The 20,967-nt window shown below is 35.0% G+C and overlaps 3 protein-coding genes across 7 annotated transcripts; 2 read left to right on the plus strand and 1 right to left on the minus strand.

Moving 5' to 3' along the window:
* The first annotated feature begins 1,214 nt into the window (after positions 1–1,214).
* LOC121972027 (uncharacterized protein Os08g0359500-like) lies at positions 1,215–6,170 on the plus strand. 2 transcript variants are annotated; one of them, XM_042523610.1, is made up of 6 exons: positions 1,215–1,345; positions 2,741–2,927; positions 3,008–3,158; positions 4,087–4,127; positions 4,206–4,266; positions 5,817–6,170. In XM_042523610.1, the coding sequence occupies exons 1-6, from the start codon at positions 1,341–1,343 to the stop codon at positions 5,894–5,896; spliced, it is 525 nt and encodes a 174-aa protein (XP_042379544.1). In that variant the 5' UTR covers positions 1,215–1,340; the 3' UTR covers positions 5,897–6,170. The 2 variants fall into 2 exon arrangements, with proteins under 2 accessions (XP_042379544.1, XP_042379545.1); XM_042523611.1 differs by having other exon boundaries at positions 4,090–4,127.
* Positions 6,171–7,521: 1,351 nt separating this feature from the next.
* Positions 7,522–14,407, plus strand: LOC121972025 (nucleolar protein 14-like). The gene is made up of 14 exons (XM_042523604.1): positions 7,522–7,847; positions 8,050–8,184; positions 8,763–8,910; positions 9,273–9,355; positions 9,735–9,797; positions 10,667–10,873; positions 11,390–11,512; positions 11,655–12,308; positions 12,449–12,641; positions 12,732–12,925; positions 13,004–13,108; positions 13,202–13,341; positions 13,435–13,713; positions 13,943–14,407. The coding sequence occupies exons 1-14, from the start codon at positions 7,611–7,613 to the stop codon at positions 14,226–14,228; spliced, it is 2,847 nt and encodes a 948-aa protein (XP_042379538.1). The 5' UTR covers positions 7,522–7,610; the 3' UTR covers positions 14,229–14,407.
* Positions 14,408–14,529: 122 nt separating this feature from the next.
* Positions 14,530–18,414, minus strand: LOC121972026 (BEL1-like homeodomain protein 7). 4 transcript variants are annotated; one of them, XM_042523607.1, is made up of 6 exons: positions 18,076–18,229; positions 17,647–17,775; positions 16,361–17,330; positions 15,516–15,892; positions 15,357–15,417; positions 14,530–15,284 (listed from the first exon to the last, which is right to left on the minus strand). In XM_042523607.1, exons 3-6 carry the CDS (start codon positions 17,207–17,209, stop codon positions 14,664–14,666), a joined length of 1,908 nt encoding a protein of 635 aa, XP_042379541.1. In that variant the 5' UTR covers positions 17,210–17,330; positions 17,647–17,775; positions 18,076–18,229; the 3' UTR covers positions 14,530–14,663. The 4 variants fall into 4 exon arrangements, with proteins under 4 accessions (XP_042379541.1, XP_042379543.1, XP_042379542.1 ...); XM_042523609.1 differs by having other exon boundaries at positions 17,647–17,764; positions 18,076–18,226; XM_042523608.1 differs by lacking the exons at positions 17,647–17,775; positions 18,076–18,229 and adding an exon at positions 18,249–18,414.
* Positions 18,415–20,967: the final 2,553 nt, after the last annotated feature.

A 20,967-nucleotide genomic window follows, 5' to 3' on the forward strand; every position in this document is an offset into this window, starting at 1 on the left:
TAAAACTCAACTAAACACCATTACCTGGGGCTCATCAAATCAAAGCAAGGCACTTAGGGGCTAGGGCATCCATAGCTCCCTTAATACCACAACAGCCCCACGTAAAAATAGAAAGCATAATTTTAAAAAAAAACTCCTTTTTTTCCCTACACGTGCTAACACTGCTCCCTCCCACTTCCACTTTTTGATGACATATTACCATCTAGAGTTTATAATTTTTTAATACCAATTATCATTTTTAAAAAAAAAATATAGACCCTAGACCTAGACCCTAGATTCTAAACCCTAAATCCTAAATCCTATAAAAAGTTAATAATTGATATTAAAAAATATAAACCTTAAATTCTACCTCCAAAATCTTAGATTCTACAAAGTTTATAATCGATGATTAAAAAGTGGGAGGGAGTCGCTCATACAGATAGGGATGTCAAAAATGAATTCAACTCAACAACTTGATCCGAATCAACTCGAAAAAAATCAAGTTCTATTTGAAAATTTTTTAGTTCAAGTCAGGTTTTGATTGAAAGGTTTCAGATTGAAAATTTTCAGATTGGTTCAGATTTTAAGATTTAATAAGATTTTTTTTTGGCTAAATCAAATTTGATTTTGAAATTAAGATACTATAAATGTATATTAATATGAATGTTACTATGATAATGATGTTGTATTAACATAAAAGTAAAAAATTATTTGAAAAATAATTAAATAGTCATTTTGAATCGAGTATTTTAAATTATTCAGGTCGAATTATGGTCGATCAGATACAAATTTAGAAGTTTCGAGTTAAAATCGGATTCGTATTAAGATTTAAAAAAAATTAATCTAAATCTAAATATGAATCCTACTTATCTGATCCATCCAAATTGATATCCCTACAAAAGGACAAGATCTAATAAATCCATATATCTCTTCACTGTCCAAAAATTTAAACAAAATCTCAATTATTCATTTATGGGTCCTATTTTTTTTATTACAATTTACCGTATATATAATAAAAATTTATAACATTAATAATTTAAAAAATTACATTATAACGACCTAAAATATTTTTTTTTACTTAAAAAATAAAAATAAAAATTAAAAAAAAGGAAGGAGCGGCTCCCTGCAAAGGGAGCCGCTTCCTTCCGAAAATGAGCTTCCTCGTTTAAGCCACGTCAACGATCGGAGCTCTGTGGATGCTCTTATCAAAGGATTCTACCCCACGTGCCTCACACGTGCGAACATCTCCTTAAATTAGAAGCCATCGGAGCAGCCACCTTACTGCTTCGGGGGCAAGGGTTTAGGTCACCGCCTCGCTCGTCTCGCTCTGTGGCTGCGACCGCTGTAGCTCGCCAAAAAGAATGAGGTCTGTGTAATTTCCACTTTGCAAGTCCACATCTTTCTTCGCTCTTGTGCTTCTCGTCTCTGTTCTACTTGGTTTTATGCTGCGGAAACGAAGAGCACGGAACGATGCCCGTGGGAACTCTTGTCGCCTACCACCACCAGAGCTTCAATTATTGTTGTTCGTACACTTAAATAGTCCATGATTTTCTTGGAGCATCACTTACAAACATCTAGTTGCATTATTTAAGCTAGTTGTTTTTGCTATAAGAGTATAGTGGACTTGCAATTTTTCGGGGGAAAGTTTCCATCATTTAGGCTACATGGAACTTAAAAATGGAGATTACTTGAATACTGGAAACAATTTTGATCCCCGTACTTGGAAAATATTGAACATTTTATCATATGCCCTATTGTCGTAGTCTCAACATAAGTGCTTTTCCTTGACTTTTAATTTTTCATGCTTAATGAGCTTGGCTACTGTAGGCTAAAAAAAGACAGCGAAGATAAAATTATATTGTCTCTAAATTGATAACCTGAGCTTTTAGAGTTTATTAGAGATCCTGTATTTATGCATCTAGCATGAATGAAGATTAATTAAGCGGAATTAACAGAAGGGATGTTGCATGAGATTCTATCTAGGATAAAAAATAAATAAGGAAGGCAAAAAATTGTCGAGGTAAGTGAGCTAGATAAGAAAGTGCATATCATGTTCCTGTAAAGTAACTGAAAGACAGCACTTTTTTTTTTGTTTTGTTTCTGAAAGTTTTTTCTCAACTCATTATTTTGTCCATGTTTTAATTTGTGCAATAGACAAGCATGTAGTTCATCAAATATCACTTGACATTTTGATGAGATGCTAGCTGGGTCATGCCTGATCAAAATTCTCAGGTGGAAAAGTTTAAGGTGCTTGAACATTGTCACTAAGGATTTTCTTTTCTCATCCCTTTACGTAGCTTTTCCTTAAGCTCAATGATGGTGGTATTAGTCTATTAATTTAATATAGTATAAAGGATAAGAAATCCATTATGGAAACATGGCATTACAGCACCTTTTTTTTGTTTCGTTTCTGGTTTTTTTTTTCTCAGCTCATTCTTTTGTCCATGTTTTAATTTGTGCAATAGACAAGGATGTAGTTCATCAAATATCACTTGACATTTTGATGAGATGCTAGTGGGTCATGCCTGATCAAAATTCTCACGTGGAAAAGTTTAAGGTGCTTGAACATTGTCACTAAGGATTTTCTTTTCTCTTCCCTTTACGTAGCTTTTCCTTAAGCTCAATGATGGTGGTATTAGTCTGTTAATTTAATATAGTATAAAGGATAAGAAATCCATTATGGAAACATGGCATTTTGTGCCAGTTTGATTGTCTATAATTAATAAAAAATTATTTTCTTATGAGTTATTTTACTTGTCAGTCGTTTCCCTGAAATCAAGTGGGCACAGCGTATTGACAAGGTCTACGTCACTGTTCAATTGCCTGATGCAAGAGATGTGAAAGTTAATCTAGAACCTGATGGCATTTTCAATTTCTCTGCCACAGCTGGTGTTTCAAATAATTTTTACGAGCTAAAATTAGAACTTTTTGATAAAGTAAATAAAGAGGTAATGTTTTCTAATTCCTTCTTAATCAACTGATATTTTCTTGTTTCCCATCACGTAACTTGTAATGCATTGCCTACCAGGAAAGCAAAATTAATATAGGTGTCAGGTCTATCTTTTGTGTGATTGAAAAAGCAGAGCTGCAGTGGTGGAAGAAGCTACTGCGTGGTGAGGGAAAGACTCCTCACTATGTGAAAGTTGATTGGGATAAGTGGGTAGATGAAGATGATGATGGTATATTCCCTTGTACTTTCTTGCTTGTTGGTTGTACCAAAATGGTACCATCATGATGAATACTTCTATCATATACATGCAAATCATGCATTTCTTTTCTTTACTACACATGGGTGCTTGCCGAATGCATATCTCGGAGATGTATGATGCAAAATTTAAGGTTCATTTTGTTTGGCTAAAAGTCAGGTGATGAATGCCCAGTCAGCAAATGCCATAGCACTTGATTTTTTATTTGCTTTTATTACCTGTGTACGTGTATTCACTCAGAGCAAATTTACTTTTTCTGTCCAGATCCGATTTTTTTCCTATTATCTTATCATTTAATGGTTGTCAAAAACCATTAAAATCATGAATTGGAAAAATGTCTCCACAAACTGATCAATGGCACTAAAACATTTTGGGTATGCAATGATGTTCATTTCCTCATATAATTAGTCATTCATGTGATATTATGGTCACTCTACTTAAGAAATAGGGCTTATTAAGGATTTTTTATCTTGATTTTTACGTGATCAATTTCTTTGCTTATGCTTTTGTCTATTAGTGTAGATGAATACCAGAACATTTCAGGTTGATATTTTCACAGTATCATTTATTGATCTTGAACCTGCCTCTTCTAGACAATGCCTGAAGAAATTATTACCTTCTATTGGTGATGGTTAGACTACATAACTGTCTTCAGTTTACCAAATAGGAAGTATTGTTCATGCTACTACTAAAGTACTAGTCTGCTAAACCTTAAGACACTTGGGGCCACTCACTGGATATATTTAATGTATAATTGAATTAGCTCAACGCTTTCAATCATTTTTTTTTGTTCTTCCATACATATAATTGACAAATCATTGGCTAGATTTTATCTCTTTGAACAATTTTGCAATTCATATGCCATTGGTGTTGCTGAGTTTTCCCCCCTGATTGACTATAGCAGGTCGGCCTGATTTGGATTTGGGAGGCATGGATTTTTCGGTAATGGCCACCTCCCATATTACTTCCTGCAAACTTTAATTCGGTTGATCTTAGATTTATTTGTATATTCATTTCCAGAAATTTGGTGATATGGGTGGTGGTGCTATGGATGATGATTTTGAAGATAGTGATGACGAAGGTAAAGTTGTAGAAGCTACCATTTAGTTAATTCCTTATAGTAATTTAATTTCATTGCTTTATTTGTTCATATGCTCTGATATCCAAATATCAGTGATCTATTTTACTGCGTTAAAGTTTAATATTAGGAACTTGGTGTCAAACCATGTTAAAGGACTCTAATAACCTTATAAAAGATTGTCTCCTATAGTCCACACCCTTTCATGTCTTTGAGCTGAATAACTCATATTTAACCTCAATGAAATCACTATATAGCTTACAATGTTACAACCATTTGAAATATTTACTGAACCTTGATTTAGCCATGTTAAATTAGTATGGCTTGAATTAGGATATAGAACAACTGAACAAGCCATGAGTCTCAACTATTTGAAGTTGCTTGTGTGCCTTATTTCTCAATTGAACTCTCTATGATTGTGTTGGTTGATTTGAAATATTTTACTATATAAAATATTAAAAGTTTGATAATAAGGAAATAATTTTACTTTGCATGGCATATTGTTGCCAAAAGTCTATTGGACTTGTTGGCAGGCACACACACAAAAAAAGTGGGTATAAGAAGACAAAATAGAAGGGAAAAAAATGATGGATTGTATAATGCAGAAATGTAAGAATAAAGCAAATTCTGAATAACAAAGTAAGGGTAAAAGGCAAAGAAAAGCTTTTCTTCACTTTCTTTTATGTTATTATGTTGATAAAATTTCATTTTGATCCCATAATTTACTTTTTCATTTTATCCCTCAATAATATTTTACATTTTACCTCCATATATTGGTAAAATAGAAACAAAAATACCCCTTGACCTTAATGTTTGCTTTTTCTCTCATGCAAACAATGATTTCTCCATTGTATGTGCTATATACGAGATAATAAGATGAAGGTATATTTGAAAAATCAAATTCAAATAATCAAATAAATTGGGTAGAATTAAATTAGGCATGTAGATCGTGGGGAAGAAGAGATTTATAGAAGAGTTTATGGTGAAGTCTACAACAAGTTAACAAGATAGGTAAAGTGTGGAAAGGATTTGTAAGCACACTAAACAATCACAATTTTGTCATTCTAAATTTTCATAATTCCTATCTGGTCTTGTCACGTGTTGCACTTGGATGGACATTAGCCTCTCCAATTGTGTTGATGGAGGAGAGGTGTTTGGTTTCTCTTTTGGATGGAGTGTTTTATGAGAAAGCTAGGGAAATCATTTCCCCACTGCTTGTCTTGTTGCACTCCTTTTGTTATCCAGTGTAAATATAAAGCGGTATTGGATATTATATGCTCCAAAAGAAGTATAAGCCACTGTGATCTCGGTCAGCCATCAACATTTTTAGTGTTGATCCCAATATATTATTATATGATAGTTCTCAAGGCTGTTTTTTTTTAACAAACTCTATCCTTCTATGTCAATGTTTGTATTCATCTAGTTTTCTCTTTAGTTTCAGTTCAACAAATCTGGAGTGAGCACTAGAATAGTGATAGTGGTATATATTCAATGAAGCTTTGCCTTTTGCTCGATGTCGTAACCATGCACTGAATGTCTTCTACTTTTAACAGAGCCAGCAGAAAAAACTGAACATGCACCTGGAGATGCCAAAACCCAAGAAAACCTGTCGGATGACAAAAAAGCAGATTGAAGCAGCATGTGAAAGCCCTTCCATATGTTTTTGGCATCATTGTTGTGGTTTACTATCTGGATTGAGGAGACATGTTAAATTGCTATATTAGCCTTAAATCATCTAAGAGGAGACAAGGTGTTGAGATTATGAGATTAGCTTCTAGGGTTGACTGATTGTTGAAAATTGTGATTCCTTGCTTTGCTAATCATGTCATTGAAGTTTAACAATTTACTCTGTCGCCAGCATGATTTGTTGAAACTGTGGTTGGTCTGTGCCATCCAATTTTCTCTCATTTTTTTCTTCCTTTTTTTTTAATGACTATATGGTGTCATTGAAACTTAGGTCACTAGAAAATTTCATCATTGTTGGTTTGGTCATCCGTTCACCTTTCTCATGCACCATGAAGGATAAGAATATAAGTTCTCTCGGGACGGTGCAATTGTTAAGACCATATTAGATCATTGGATTAAAACTCAATATGATTGAGTACTTTTTCTTATGCCTTGGTCACTGTATTAATAATTAGTAATTATTCGTGATTTATTTTTTTTCATGTTGGTCTAGGATGGATTAATGGAGGTGTTGGGTGAGTCAATTATTACATGCCACATGAAATATAAGAATATAAGAAATTTTTGCCTCGGCCTATAGTGTGGTAAGGTAATTTGAGAGAAACATAGCATTGTGGTTCCATCTGAGGTCAGATCCCATCAATCCCAAATCCACAAAAGTAGTCCAAAGGATGGTCTATTTGTATAGATGGGTAGAGATAGATGACCTTCATTTATTTTACAAGTGGGAGTTATCTATCCAATCAATATATATAAAGGATTATTTGTATATATTGGTAGGGATAGATGACCTTCATTTATTTTACAAGTGGAAGTTATCTATCCCATCAATATATATAAAGGGATAATTTTCTGGATCGTTCCTGGTTCCATCCATGCTTGGGTACTTAATTTCTTGTCCCCTCGGATGGATCTAGTGGTTAACGTATGAGGTATTGTCATAATGAGGTTTGGGATTCGAATCTCGATAAAATCGAGATAAATATTTTCCTTATGTGTTAGTCACTATTCTAAAAATTAGTAGCCGTTCATGATGACCCTAGGATGAGTTGACGGCGGCGCTGAGGGCGAACACATTCGTCTTTTTATCACAATTGGTGCTTAATTTCTTAATTTGAAGGACACAAATGGAAAAAGCAATTGGTGCTTAATTTCTTAATTTGAAGGACACAAATGGAAAAAACTGTGTTGAAGGATCCATTGAAAGCATTAATAAATAATCTTTATATTAATAATATTTATTTCTTCTATTTAATTTTTTTTGGTAAATTATTAAATCAAGTAGTCAAAGTATCTAATTGAAGTTTAAAATTGTAAAATTGTGTATTCAATTTCTTTTTTGCCCCGCTGTATTAATTTTTTATACTTTAACAAAATTAACTAATTTAACTAACTATAAAATTTATTAATCATTTTTAAATAATTCATAATCTCTACTTTTATTTTGAAATATAAGATATGAAGAGTTGTTTTATAATTTTATTAAATTATTCCTGATTAAATTATTTTTTTAAAAAAATTCTAAACGTCAAATACATTTTTTTTTACTTCAATAAGAAATATCTAGCCGGATTAGGGTTTCATAGGCTGCCGCCGAACGAATCTAAAACCCTAAAAACTCCGTCTTTCTCTCTCGTTGTCTCCCTCGCTGCCGGCCGCTAATGGCGAAGACAACCGGCCGCTCGAATACCTCAAGCAAAAAGGAGAAGAAGAAGAAGAAGGGAAGCAAGCGCTTCCTCTCCGGCCCCGGTGCCGCAGCCATGAAGGCCTCGAAGCCTGTTTCAGTTGTGAACCCCTTTGAGAGCATATGGTCTCGCAGGAAATTCGACGTCCTTAGAAAGCGCCGCAAGGGCGAAGAGCGTCGCATTGGTCTCGCTCGCTCTCTTGCCATTGAAAAGGTGCTGCTACGTCCCTTCAACCCGTCTCCTCTTTTGATCCTTATCCTGTGATTGGCATATGATTTACTGTCCTTTTATTACTGAAAGAGTGTCGTTATTCTAATGGAATCTCCTGCGAATAAAGAAAAAGGGTGAAATTGGAAACTGGCAATCTTTTGGTTGTTTCTCTAGTGCTCACTCCAGAATTGTTTGTAATTAACAGAGGAAGAAAACTTTGCTTAAAGAGTATGAGCAGAGTGCAAAGTCGTCTGTGTTTCTGGACAGGCGAATTGGTGAAAAAGATGACACGCTTCAAGAGTTCAACAAGCAAGTCTTGCGTCTACAGCGTGAGCGTCAGGTTGTATTTACTAATTATAATTATAGAAATTCACGTTTTCATCAATCTATATTATGAGTCTTATGATATATATCTCTATTTAGCTTTGCAACTAATGTTGAGTTGTGCTCCATGATCTATCATGGTTGGCACCTTGGCGAGTGGTTGCCATTGCTAATTGATGTTTCTGCTGTTATTTAATATTTCTTTTAACCATTCGATACTATCCGCTACAAATTACAACAAATAAGAGTTTGCTTTTGCTTGTTCCAAAGATGTAACAATGCTTGGATGTGAGCTTAATGTTATAATTGCTCATGTTGGAACATTTCTTTCATGATTTTTGTAATCATCAGCCCTTCCTGTGTGCACACACTCGAGATGTATTGAATCAAATTTCCATATGTCAGTGCCCATCTCTCTTTCTGTGTAGTATTAATTGTATCGTTGATGGTTTTTTGTTGAGAATGTATTTATCCCTATGTGATCCTCATGTTTTTTCTAATCTATTCTTTTCATGTTAGATACATGCAACATAAGATTGAAATTAAGACAGCATGCTTAATTGCAAAGTTAATTTTATTTTTCTATTTGCGTAGCTAAAGTTGAAAAAGTCTAGAAAATACAATTTGTCAGATGATGAGGAAGATGCTATGACATTAAATCAGCTTCTTTCATCTGATAGAGATGATTTTGAGGAAGAAGTGCCTCCAGCTGATGATCTTGATGCTGACATAGATAATCACAGTAAGTGTTTCCTGCATATATAACTACTTTTTCCACATATTTGCTTTCATAAAAGATCACTGTTGTGCCATGTCAAGATAACCTACAATGACTGTAGTTTGAGATGAATTGCTGAAAAAAAATCTATTATAATAGGACTACTTTGGCAGGCAGAACCAATTTGTGATATTACTTGTTGATCTTCTTTAAAACTAATAAATAATACAATAACATATGTGAATTTGCTTTGTGTATCATGATTGAATAATTCTTTTTTTTTTCCTGGAATTTGGACAAACTATAAATTTAGCGAAAGGAATAATAAACATTGGGTTTAGAGTTTTTTATTGTACCTGGAGGTTCTTGACATTTGTGCTTTCCAGATGGTTCCACTTCTTCACGGCGATTAAGTTTAAATTCTCTGCCTAAATCTTCAGAATTGGGTTTGCCTGATGAAGAGGATGAGGTAAAATCCATCTCAATTGCTTAAAATCAACTTTTGATATTTATGGTGGAATTTTGTTACTTAAAAGTATGGTTCAGCTATAATTACAGTTATCCATGCCTCTTCCTGACCTGTTTGTTATTTGTTTTACTAACAAGAACATGTTCAAAGCGTAGTTTATAGTGAAGTTTCTGCTATTTCCATTTATTAGTCTTCTTTAATCCAATTGTGTGATCTGGTAGTTCTTTATCTTTTTTTTTCCTTCTTAAATGAATGCATCATGTTTGGAGCAATCTACTGTGTTTTTTATTTATGTTTTCTAGTTGTATTCTTAGCAAGCATCTCTCTTTAATTGCATCATATTTGCTTACTGCCACACCATGTTTTTGTTCTGATTCAGGAGGCTCACAAGTCAAAGAAGCAAGTGATGGCAGAAGTAATATCAAAAAGCAAATTTTACAAGGTATGTGCATAATGATAAAAAAATGTATCTGTTATGTTTCTATACTTATGCTAAGTTTATATATAACTACTTCTAGTAGCCCTTAAATTGACACCATAGTTGTTCTCTTTGGCCTCTTTTTATTTGTTATCTTTTTTGAAAAATTATATATATTTATTTATGCATGTGTCTATTTATGTATAGAATTTAGAAAGATGTTTGCATACCAACTGAAAATATTTCTTCAAACATATTTCAATTATCAGCTGAAAGTTATAGTATGTTTACAGTCTTGCCAGCCATATCTTGGATTAATACTCCAGCCATATCTTGGATTAATACTCTGGTTTCTTTACTTGAAACCTAAGTAAAATGAATGATGTAAAGACTAACATTGATTAGAATTGTCTTGAGAATGAGGCTGTAATAACTTTTTCTTTTTCATAATGTAAGGGACCTAGGCTTATGTCATGCAGAGGTAATTTACATTAGCGTCTCCAAATTGTAAGTAGCTTGATACACATTACTGCCCTTTACCTTATTTACTCTCCACGATGTTATCTTTTATGTAGTTGTAAATTGTAACACTATGTAAAAGCATGACTACAAAAGTAAAAAGCCTCTTAGTTTATCAAGGAACATTTTGTCATCAAGTCTTAATGCATGTGTATTCATATCAGTTACTCTGTATGTAATGTGATCTGTATAGCTCTCATATGATTATATGTGACAGTACCACACTTTGTATCTTTTTGATCTTTTGATGATGTGAAATTAGTTTTTCGTTTCAGCATTATATGGTGTTTTATATTTAGCCATCATTTGGTGCACTTTTGAATATAAGAAAATTTTATTGAAAGATGGGTTTTCGATCTTTGTTCCTCGTGTAGGCTCAAAAAGCAGTTGAGAAGGAAGAAGATGCAAGCCTATTGGCAAAGTTAGATGAAGACTTTAGTACAATCGCTCAAACAAAGGCGCTACGGTCTTTATCTCATCCAAGTAAGATGAAGTCATTAGATGCTCTATTGAACAAAGGTATTCAAAGGGAGCACAAAGAAGGATCATTTGGTTTGCCAGTCAAGGAGTCTAATGAGAAAGTATGTCAGCATGCAGCTATTTTCCCTATATTGTCTTTGCTTTGTTTTACCAAGAATTTTTTAATTTTATGTTTGCTGAAATTCGTGAGTCTAATTTTGTTTAATAAACACTAGAAAGCACAAAATGATCCATCTGTTTCAAACAGCATTATTATAGCAGTCAAGTATGATGTTTTCTCTAAAATCTGTACTTGATTCATCTTTGAATGGCATGAACATTGGTTCTCTGGATTATTTGTAAAAGTTTCTGTGTTTTCTCAAGTGATAAACAATATAGCTTCTTACTCTTTTATCCATGTAAACATCCCTTCATTTAAGCCATCTTCAAAATTCTTGGTGCGAGTACTAAATTTTATGAATCATTTTTTTTTGGGTCAATTGGTCGCTCTTTCAAATTATTCTTGATTAGTGTTGTCAATGCTGTTGAAATTATATTATTTGTTTTCTGTTGTTAAAATGAATGATTTTGCATTGTATTTCACTTTGCTGGTGTTATCTCAGTTTTACTCTTTTCAGCCGGATGAATATGACAAACTTGTCAAAGAGCTTGGTTCAGATAGGAGAGCTCATGCATCAGATAGGACAAAAACCCCAGAAGAAATAGCTCAAGAAGAAAAAGAACGTCTTGAAGAACTTGAGGTAAACTTGGTGTGTTTTTTTTTGTAGCTGATTTTTAACAATTCAACTGTCTTTTATACTTTGTAGATTGTTATTATGGACAAAGGCATATTTAATTTGCTGTGCTTCTTCTTACCTTTTTTTTATGGCTTCTAAATTTTAGAAACAACGTTGTGAAAGGATGCATGCTACTGATGATTCTTCAGATGAAGGTGCTAGTGATGATGAAGATATCCAATCACTTGCGAAGACTTCCAGACCTACGTCTGGTGATGACCTTGGAGATTCCTTTTCTGGTGGCAAGGATCTAATGGACAAAAGGTGTTGGGTTGACAACATAAATGAACAAAATGACACAGACAATCAGGATGAAACTGGTTCTTCGTCTCAGGATTCAGAAGGTGATGAAGATGATGAAGATTCTGATGGCAATCCCGCTGATGGAGATAACACTAGTGGTGATGAGTGCGGGAAGATATCTATGGTTAGAGACTGGGAACAAAGTGATGATGATGAACTGGATATGAATGATGAGGAAGCAGAGAACCATGACAGCCAAGGAGCAAGTAACTGTGAGAGGCAAAACATGGATTTGTGTGAAGTTAATGCCAAGCCTGCTCAAAGAACAAATGCTTCTCCAAAATTGGCTACAGATGGAGGAAAGGAGATTCCTTATGTAATAGAAGCTCCAAAAACCATGACAGAGTTATGTTCCTTGCTGGATAACCGCTCAGATGATGAAGTTCTTGAAATCATTGTTCGTATTCGAGCATACAATTCAATAAGACTTGCAGCAGAAAATCGGAAGAAAATGCAGGTGTGTTTACCCATATTATTGTCCTTTCCTTTCTTTTCCCTGTTTATTATCTGTAGCTATTTTTTTTTCTTTTTATTTAAGTGCTTCTTTCATATATAGAATGAATACAATTAACTTGCATTGGGTTGTTTGTCTTGCAGATCTTTTATGGTATACTGTTGCAGTATTTTGCTGTCTTAGCTACTCAGCATCCAATAAACATTAAAACTATAAATTTGCTTGTTAAACCATTGGTGGAAATGAGTGCAGAAACTCCATATTTTGCTGCTATTTGTGCTAGGCAGAGGCTTATACAAATACGAACCTGTTTTTTGGAGGATATTCGAAATCCAGGTTTTGAAAATGATACTCCCTTGAGTACTTGTTAGGTACATTGAATTTGTGATAAATTTTATCTTGTTTATAATTTTCCTTCACTTTTAGATAAGAGTTGCTGGCCAACTTTGAAGACTTTGCTCCTGTTGAGGTTATGGTCACTAGTATTTCCATGCTCTGATTTTCGTCATGTTGTTATGACTCCCATGCTTCTCCTTATGTGCGAGTATCTGATGCGTTGTCCAATAAAGTCATCTCGAGATGCAACAGTTGGTTCTTTCTTATGTTCAATGGTACTTTCGGTAAGTGCCCGCTGTATTATTTTCTTTTCATGCCAAGTACTTAGTGAAGTTATTACAACGCTTCTTTTGTGTGTGTAGGTGAGCAAACAATCCGGGAAATTTTGTCCTGAGGCTCTAATATTCTTGCAAACACTTTTGGCATCTTCATTAGAGATCAAACCTGGATTCCAGCAATTTCCTCAGGTTTAACTTCTGAAATCACGTGTTGGAAGATTAATCTTTATTTTTGTATTCTGCTTGCTTAAGCTGTTGTGCTTTCTTCCCCCTTTTTATCAGGTGAACCGTCTTATGGAGACTAGGATTTTAGAACCCTGGCTTCACATAGGTGATCCATCATGTGTTGTGCATCCTCTAGATTTTTATGCTGTCATGGAAATGCAAGAGGTCTCGCCGTTCTTTGCCTCTGATGAATTTAGGCAAGCTTATAGTTAATTTGGCAATCTTTGTCTCTTAAAGCTTAAATCTTTATCATGCCCTGTTCTTCATTTTGGTTTTCTTCTCTTTGACAGGGCAAGCATGCTATTATCGGTTTTGGAAACATTGAAAGGATTCGTCATTATTTATGAAAGATTGAGCTCTTTCCCTGAGATATTCTTGCCAGTTTGTGATTTGCTCCAGCAAGCAATGCAAAATTCTAATCTGCCTAGGTTATTGCGAGACAAAATGCAAGAGGTTTTTGATTTGATCAAGAAAAAAACAGATGATCACCAGATATCTAGGCAGCCACTTCAAATGCGCAAACAAAAGCCAGTTCCAATGAAGTTACTGAATCCAAAATTCGAAGAGAAGTATGTATCTTATTTGAAACACATGCTTTCTTTTATTCTGATACGATACTATTTTGTGGAAGGGCCTGAGCATAATTTTCTAAATACTTGCATGGTTGGCTCTATGATTGCTTTAATTTCTGATTCGTTCCTTCAATGTTATTAAATGATTTATGGATTAAAATTTATGCACTACCATTATCCTTATCAAATGCTGATGTTTAATATTTTTGTGAAAATCTTCTTGTAGCTTTGTGAGAGGTCGAGATTATGATCCTGATCGAGAGAGGGTTGAGATGAAGAAATTGAAGAAACTTCTAAAGAGCGAAAAGAAAGGAGCCATTCGGGAATTGCGTAAAGATAGTCAATTTATGTCTGGACTGAAGGAGTCTGCAAGGTTAATGCAGGAAGAAGAGAGAGCAGAGAGATACCGAAAGAGCATGGCTTTCCTCCAAGAACAGGAACATGCTTTCAAGTCTGGACAACTGGGAAAAGGCAAAGGCAGTAAAGGTAAAGGCAGTAAGAGGAAGAGATGAAACAACAGTTGATGCCGTATACCTTCGCATACACGATAATCACAAAGAATTCTATAGTCTCATGCAATTCCTGTATGTTTTCTTTTTCTGTTCCTCATGTATCGTTGTGTTTTTTTTTTCTGTAAGGCAGGGTTTTCGCCTGTGAATTTAATGTTATCTCAAATGGTAGAGCTTATTTAGCGGCTGAAAGTGATTTCTGTTCATTATCATCAAGAACTTAACCACAATGTAATCATTGCAAAATTTATCTAAAGCCTGCAATCATCCTCACTCTTGTAGCTCAAACATGTTGAATCACAAATTTACACCTCAATGTTCATCACAAATCACTCCGTATCTTCTTTTTTACATTGTATCATATCATGCTATGATTCTATGTCCTATGCAATTAGAAACAATGCCTAACTTGCAGTTTATCATCAGTTTACACCCAATTCATGTATATCGAACTTTGCAAGCCACAAAATCACGAAGCAGATGCGGGGAACTAAATTGCTGCTGCCGATCTCTGATGCTCGAGTAATCGTATTGCGTTGTGTTAGCAACGCCGGCGATTGGAGCAGCTACATTACAAATATCCTGGCCTTGCGCTCCGACGAAGCTTGGATGGTTGTTGCAGTTCTGTAGTCCCAGTGTCAAAGACACCTGGTTGCCGGTGTCGTAGCTACTCAATTCCTCCATCTGGTAGGCCACAAACCTGCCACTCGCATCGTCATTGTGGAGAAGCGCATCTCTTAGAAAGCTAGAGTCATCTCTCATTGTCTCGGTCTTGAGGTTCACACAATTGTTTTCAGCAGCAGCCTCAGGTTGATAAGCTGGACCAGCCTTTGTTGCGTCGATTGTCGAGTTCATATTGGAAGTCGATGAGTTCGTTAAACCGTTGTTTTGTAAATCTCGGTGCGGGTTTTCTGAGGATTGAACATCATCCTGACCTTTGTGCAGGTTTTCTGAGGAAGAGTTTGAGTTGATCTCGGTGTCGCCAATCTCCTCCTTGTACATGCCCTCAACCATTGGCTTCCAAAGGCGGACGCGCGCATTTATGAACCAATTGGAAATCTATCAAGATAATCTCATACTGAGGAAACTGAATTCGATGAAACAGTAGCTTGGATCCCAAAAGAAGCATACCTGACCCCTTGACAAACCTGTTTGCCGCGCAAGCATTAGCTTTTCGGTATTGCTGGGGTAACTGAAAGAAATCATGTAAACAAAAAATTTAAAATTAAAACCGAGCTAAGATGGCGAATACACGATAATACATGAACATAATAAGTAGCCCGGATTTACGGGTGAAGGAAATGCTCGAAAAGCCAAGCACGGAGTATCGAAACTGAAGAATCAGGCAACCCTCTTTGTGTCCTCCAAGGATGCTGTTGCATCAAACCAAACTGCTGCAAGGCCTTCTGTTGCCTTAATTGCTGATCGATGTACTGTAGGCGAGACATTCCACTGCTCTTGCCGCCTGAATTGTCTTGCTCCCCGAGACTTCTCTTAGCCATTTGAATCTGACTACTGATTGCATCCCTCAGACATCGAAAATGACTAGAAATAGTCTGAAGGGCAACTGTGGTGTAAGGTTTTGCAGCACCAGGACCGGCTAATACGTCGAAGGATGACACGACCGTCTGCATCTGGTTGAAATACTCCTTATATCGTGTATCGACCTATAACCAAAGAATAGATAAGCTCCGAACAATGGCATCTTATATCAATCTTAATTGATTACACAATTGAGCTTAAACATCCATTATGTTTCATATGGAACTAAGAACAACTCAATTGTTTAGTAATTTGGGTGTAGCTAAGTATTCGATATCATCTATCTGATGAATGTGTACCTATGAATCATATACCATATGTGCTTAGAGTTATCCTTCAATTTTTGTTGAGGAACATACAACAAACATTTCCTCTCCATATTCCTCGAATTAACGATCATATTATTGTTCTATTGAATGTTTATAGTCCTACCTTTGTGTAGTATGCATCAAATCTATAGCTTTCTGAAACAAAATTTAGACTAACTAATGTAAAGATGTATCAATTAGATGTGATAATGAATTTTTAGTCCAATTTAGTATAGTAGTACTTGCAATCTATTTCAAAGTACAATTTTCAAATAGGATACACACCTCATGCAATATTGATAATAACCTGGTCACTTTGTTCTGAAGATCCTGCCTCTCGGAGGGTGAGAGTTCAGTAGATGAATCGACGACGGCTGAATCTGAAGGATCCGACGACATTCCTTTGTCTTTTGATCCTGCATTGAATTCCTTACTCCCAATTGTTCTAGTTTGAAGGCTTTGACTCTTCTCTGATTTTGGCTTCATAGTCCTCTGGGCACTAACGACTTCTTGGAGCAATTCTTGTGCTACATTCCGATACTTAGAAGTTGCTATTACGCAACCGAGATTCGGAGGATTGTACTTGGAGCTAGTAGCATTTAAAGTTTCATTTTGATAGTTTTCATCCCTGCAAGGCCCATCATTGCCCGAAGTTCTTCGATGAGGCTCTAAGCAAGAGCTACTTGAACAAGTAGGGTCATAGTGATGAAGGAGAGGAAGAAGCGGAAATCGCGTGCCAAGGCTAAGTGACAATCCTTGACTCGATACGGTTGCAACATCTGGTTGCTGCAAGGACAAGTTCTGCCCAATTATCATGTCTAACTGTCGACTATGGAGAAAATCCTCCTCACCATCTGTTTGCACAAACAATTCTTGACATTTTCCATCCTTACAAGGATTATGCTCATGCTTACTAACATGGAAGGAGATCATATTAGTATTCCCCATAGTAGAGCCCTGTGGTATAGGAAGCTCGACGGTGTTAACATGCGGTTTGATGTTTCCGACCGCAAATGCATCTGAATTTGCACCAGAAGAAGCATAGCCATCGTAGATCAGGTTAGCAAGTGCCGATGTTTCAGAGTACCGAGAGTTTTCAAGCTCCCTTACATAAAGATTTGGCAAGTTGTCCATTTTCTATAGTGAGTTCTGTTTGTTCGATTTCAATCAAGTGAAAACCTTCTGAAACAGAGGGCTTCTAGGCTATTGAGAGCACTTGGGCACAATGGTAGCCTTCATATTCACACAAGTTCAACTGAAAAAAAAAAATAGCAGACAAAATTATAGCCTCAAAGGCAAGCAACCTGATCATTGTCACCTAACAAGCTAGAGCCACAAACTAAGAACAATTGGTCCTTTCGAAGATTAAAACTTTAGGTTTAGTTCACAGAATCTTGAAGTTGCTTCAAGGGATTACCATGTTTTAGATGTGGAAATCTGGATAAAAACATTTAAAAAAATAGAAACCCCTTTGAAGCTCTTCACTATTGAAACAATCATCTTCTCACAAAATCCCAACAGATTGATATAGAAAAGAATATTATTAAGATAAAGCAACCACAATCTCTTACTTTTGCAAATTCCTTGTTCCCTTCAACTCTAACTCCAATGTTCTTCTGGAAATCATAATACTCGTTTACATCCAATCCCTTTTAAGTAAGTTTCCAGAGATTGTAAAAAAAAGGTTTCCTGACAGAAAACTAAGTCCCAAAATCATATAGAATAGAGCAGAAAGTCAAACACTGATAAAGAGATGTCATAGAAGAGCAAATAAAAACTGATGAGAAAAAGACATCCTTGAACAAATATCAAGGGATGAACAATAAATATACACAAGATATGATTTTATATATATATAGATATCTTTGTCAAGGTCAGAACAAGATGTTGCTTGGTCAGATTAAAGAAGAAAGAAAGAAATAGAAAAATAATAAGAAGAAGAAGAACAAAAAGAAGAGGTGAAGAAAACAGAGAGCTTGTGAGTTTGCCTTTGAACCTACCACTTAGGGAACAAGAAAGAGGCTTCAATTGAATGCCTAAACTTTATTTTCCTCTTCCACTTTTCTGCTGCTTGTTCTATCAAGTCAGACAACAGAAGCAGCAGCAGCAGAAGAAGAAGGAGAAGAAGAAGATAAAACCATCCCTCTCTCCTGAGTGAGTTTAAAGGCATCACCTTTCGCCTCAAGAAGCTGTGGATTCTTCACTGTGCCTCGATCACTGCTGCAGTTCGCCTATGCCATTGCTAACCACCAGTTGGTCGACCTAATGCTTTGTCTTCTCCTCCCTGCTCAGCGTCCATGGCCCGCTAATGGCTGGCCTAAGCGTAGGAGATAACACAGTCGTTTGACATTTGCAGCACGCCATGGAAATTAAAAAAGAAAACTGGACAATTTCTCAATAATCTTTTAATATTTTTATTCTATTACTTAAATCCTTTCTCTCTTTGATTTTGCTTAAAGATAATTAAGCTATTAATTAGAGTGTTGGGTTGTACAATATCTTATTAAATGCTTGCTAATCATGGTGATTAGACAAGTGTAAGCATTGCTGTCGCCATAGAATTTGATTACTCTTTCTTGTCAGTGAGTTTTTACATATAATATTTATACTCATGATCTCAAATATTAATATACACACAAAAGAATTGAAAGCCAACTTGAAAAAAAAAATTGAAAAGATTTAATTAGATTAATCGAATTATAATGGTAGAAATAATTGATAAAGTCGCCGGCTTTCGGAAGGCAAATCAATGTGCAATTTTTTTATTTATTAAATTTCCACCTTAATTTTTAACAGGCCTTCTGACTACGGCAAGTTCTTTATTAATTGATTGATTGATAAATAAAATAAATAAATAAATCAGAAAAAAATAAAATAAATTAGCATTTTTTTATATTTCCACATGTTTCCGGGATATGAACGACCTTCCAAGAAAAATTTACATACAGGTCTAGTGACAAATATAATTTTATATACCGTCCTTATTGAAATAAATCTTTGTTTTCATTTCCTAGTTAAATATATTCATCTAATTACCCCTGATATTAAATATAAAAAATCTAAAAATGACCTTTTAAATTCAATACATTAAATTAGAATCTAGTATATTTTTTATGAGCATGATTCTTTTTTCATGAAAAATATACTAGATTTTCTTTAAATGGTGCTGAATTTAGGAGGAATTATATTAAGTAGGAAAAAATTGTACTCAATTTAATAGAAAATATACTTAATTCTAGTTTAAAGTATTGAATTTAATAGGAATTATACTCATTTTTAGACTATTTATATTTAAAAAATCTGAAGGGCAATTTTAATAGAAAATATACTCGAATATACTAGATTTTCTTTAAATAATACTCATTGGATAGAAAATATACTAGATTTTCTTTAAATAATACTTAATTGGATAGAAAATATACTAGATTTTTTTAAAATAGTATTGAATTTAGGAGGAATTATATTAAAATAGGAAAAAAAAAATATGCTCAATTTAATAGAAAATATACAAGATTCTAGTGTAAAGGGCTGAATTTAAGAGAAATTATACTCATTTTTGGATTTTTTATATCTAAAAAATCTGAGGGGCAATTATGTCACAATATTTACATGAGGGAATTGAAGTAAATAAAATTTTACATGGAAAGAATGAAAACAAAAAATTTTATGAATGAAAATTATATGTAAAATTTAAATTATGATTAAAAATTTTTCTCTACTTTACTCATTTTTCAAAATGAACTTAAATTATTTAAATTATTAATATTGTTCTTGAGATGGAAATTAGCGAGTATTCATCCTTCAACTATTGCACCACATCCATATCTATGGAACTTTCATTTCATCGACACTGTTGACTTTGGCACTTCAAACTTTTGAACAGTCGGAGACATTTGTCATTGATTGATTGATTGATTAATCTAGGTTCAGCTGTAGCATTTGGAACTATCCTGAAAAGATTGATGGAACACCATTCCAACCAAACTTTTTCGTACATCCTCAGTTTGAGATAATTCACAAATCTAAGAAAAAGAGAGAAAGAAAGGAAGAGGCTGAGTCGGTGTCAGTCTGCCATTTGTAATGGCATCTCCATAGGAACTGCAGCTACTTTGAGGAGAGAGGCCAATAATTGAGCAACGGCAGGCTGCGGCTACTCTTCTTGACTTCTTGTCCTTTTTGTTCTTCCTTTCCTTTACTTTCCTTTCCTCTTATCTTCTCTGTTGGCAATCAACAGTGGTTGCGACTGCAGAAGGAAATGAAATGAAATGAAATGAAATGAATGGTTAAGAGCAACCTGTGACTTGTCTCTGGTAGGGCAAGCAAATACTCTGATCATCCCAATGGGGTGGGCCGAGTTGGCTCATCTGCCTACAATAAATGGGGGTCAGAGATAACTCAATAATTGAGCCTCTTCTTTCTTCATCTTTGAGCAGTTGAGGAGGAAATACTATTTTATACATTTCGTTTGCCAAGAAATCTGTAAAATGATAGCATTATCAACATGTTTTGAGTTGTGTGATGAATTCACATATTGAACTAGTCCTGTCAGTGAATTTCACATCTTTGAGCAGTAAGCAGTGTGTCCTGGTATTTGCTTTGTAACTTCCTGCAACATATCAATCTCCTCCAGCTTAGGTTAGCATTCCCCACCTTCAACCTCTCCGTGATCATCCACAGCCATCCAGTCCCCTCCCGGCTGTCCGCAGCATATCAACTTCCTGCATTTGCTGGGAAGGAGGTTTCGCTTGTTTTCCTTGAAGGCTCTCAATTAATGTGGTGTCTTCACCGCATATATAAACTCCAGCTTCAAAATGTAGATGTATGCAGCCGTGGCTCTCATACCGACTCCACCTTCAAAATGTAGATGTGGTCTCATCTATTTGTCATTGTCT

Source organism: Zingiber officinale, chromosome 4A (assembly GCF_018446385.1).
Source record: "Zingiber officinale cultivar Zhangliang chromosome 4A, Zo_v1.1, whole genome shotgun sequence".
Lineage (NCBI taxonomy): Eukaryota > Viridiplantae > Streptophyta > Magnoliopsida > Zingiberales > Zingiberaceae > Zingiber > Zingiber officinale.

Bases quoted from the DNA above. Each gene is read 5' to 3' on its own strand.
- LOC121972025 (XM_042523604.1), top strand. From the start codon at position 7,611: ATGGCGAAGACAACCGGCCGCTCGAATACCTCAAGCAAAAAGGAGAAG. The intron at 8,911-9,272 runs GTAAGTGTTTCC...TGTGCTTTCCAG, and splicing joins TGCTGACATAGATAATCACA to ATGGTTCCACTTCTTCACGG. The intron at 12,642-12,731 runs GTTTTGAAAATG...CTTCACTTTTAG, and splicing joins GGAGGATATTCGAAATCCAG to ATAAGAGTTGCTGGCCAACT.
- LOC121972026 (XM_042523608.1), bottom strand. From the start codon at position 17,209: ATGGACAACTTGCCAAATCTTTATGTAAGGGAGCTTGAAAACTCTCGG. The intron at 15,893-16,360 runs GTGTGTATCCTA...CTTTGGTTATAG, and splicing joins TATTATCAATATTGCATGAG to GTCGATACACGATATAAGGA. The intron at 15,285-15,356 runs GTATGCTTCTTT...TTATCTTGATAG, and splicing joins CAGGTTTGTCAAGGGGTCAG to ATTTCCAATTGGTTCATAAA.
- LOC121972027 (XM_042523610.1), top strand. The intron at 2,928-3,007 runs GTAATGTTTTCT...ATTGCCTACCAG, and splicing joins TTGATAAAGTAAATAAAGAG to GAAAGCAAAATTAATATAGG. The intron at 4,128-4,205 runs GTAATGGCCACC...ATTCATTTCCAG, and splicing joins TGGGAGGCATGGATTTTTCG to AAATTTGGTGATATGGGTGG.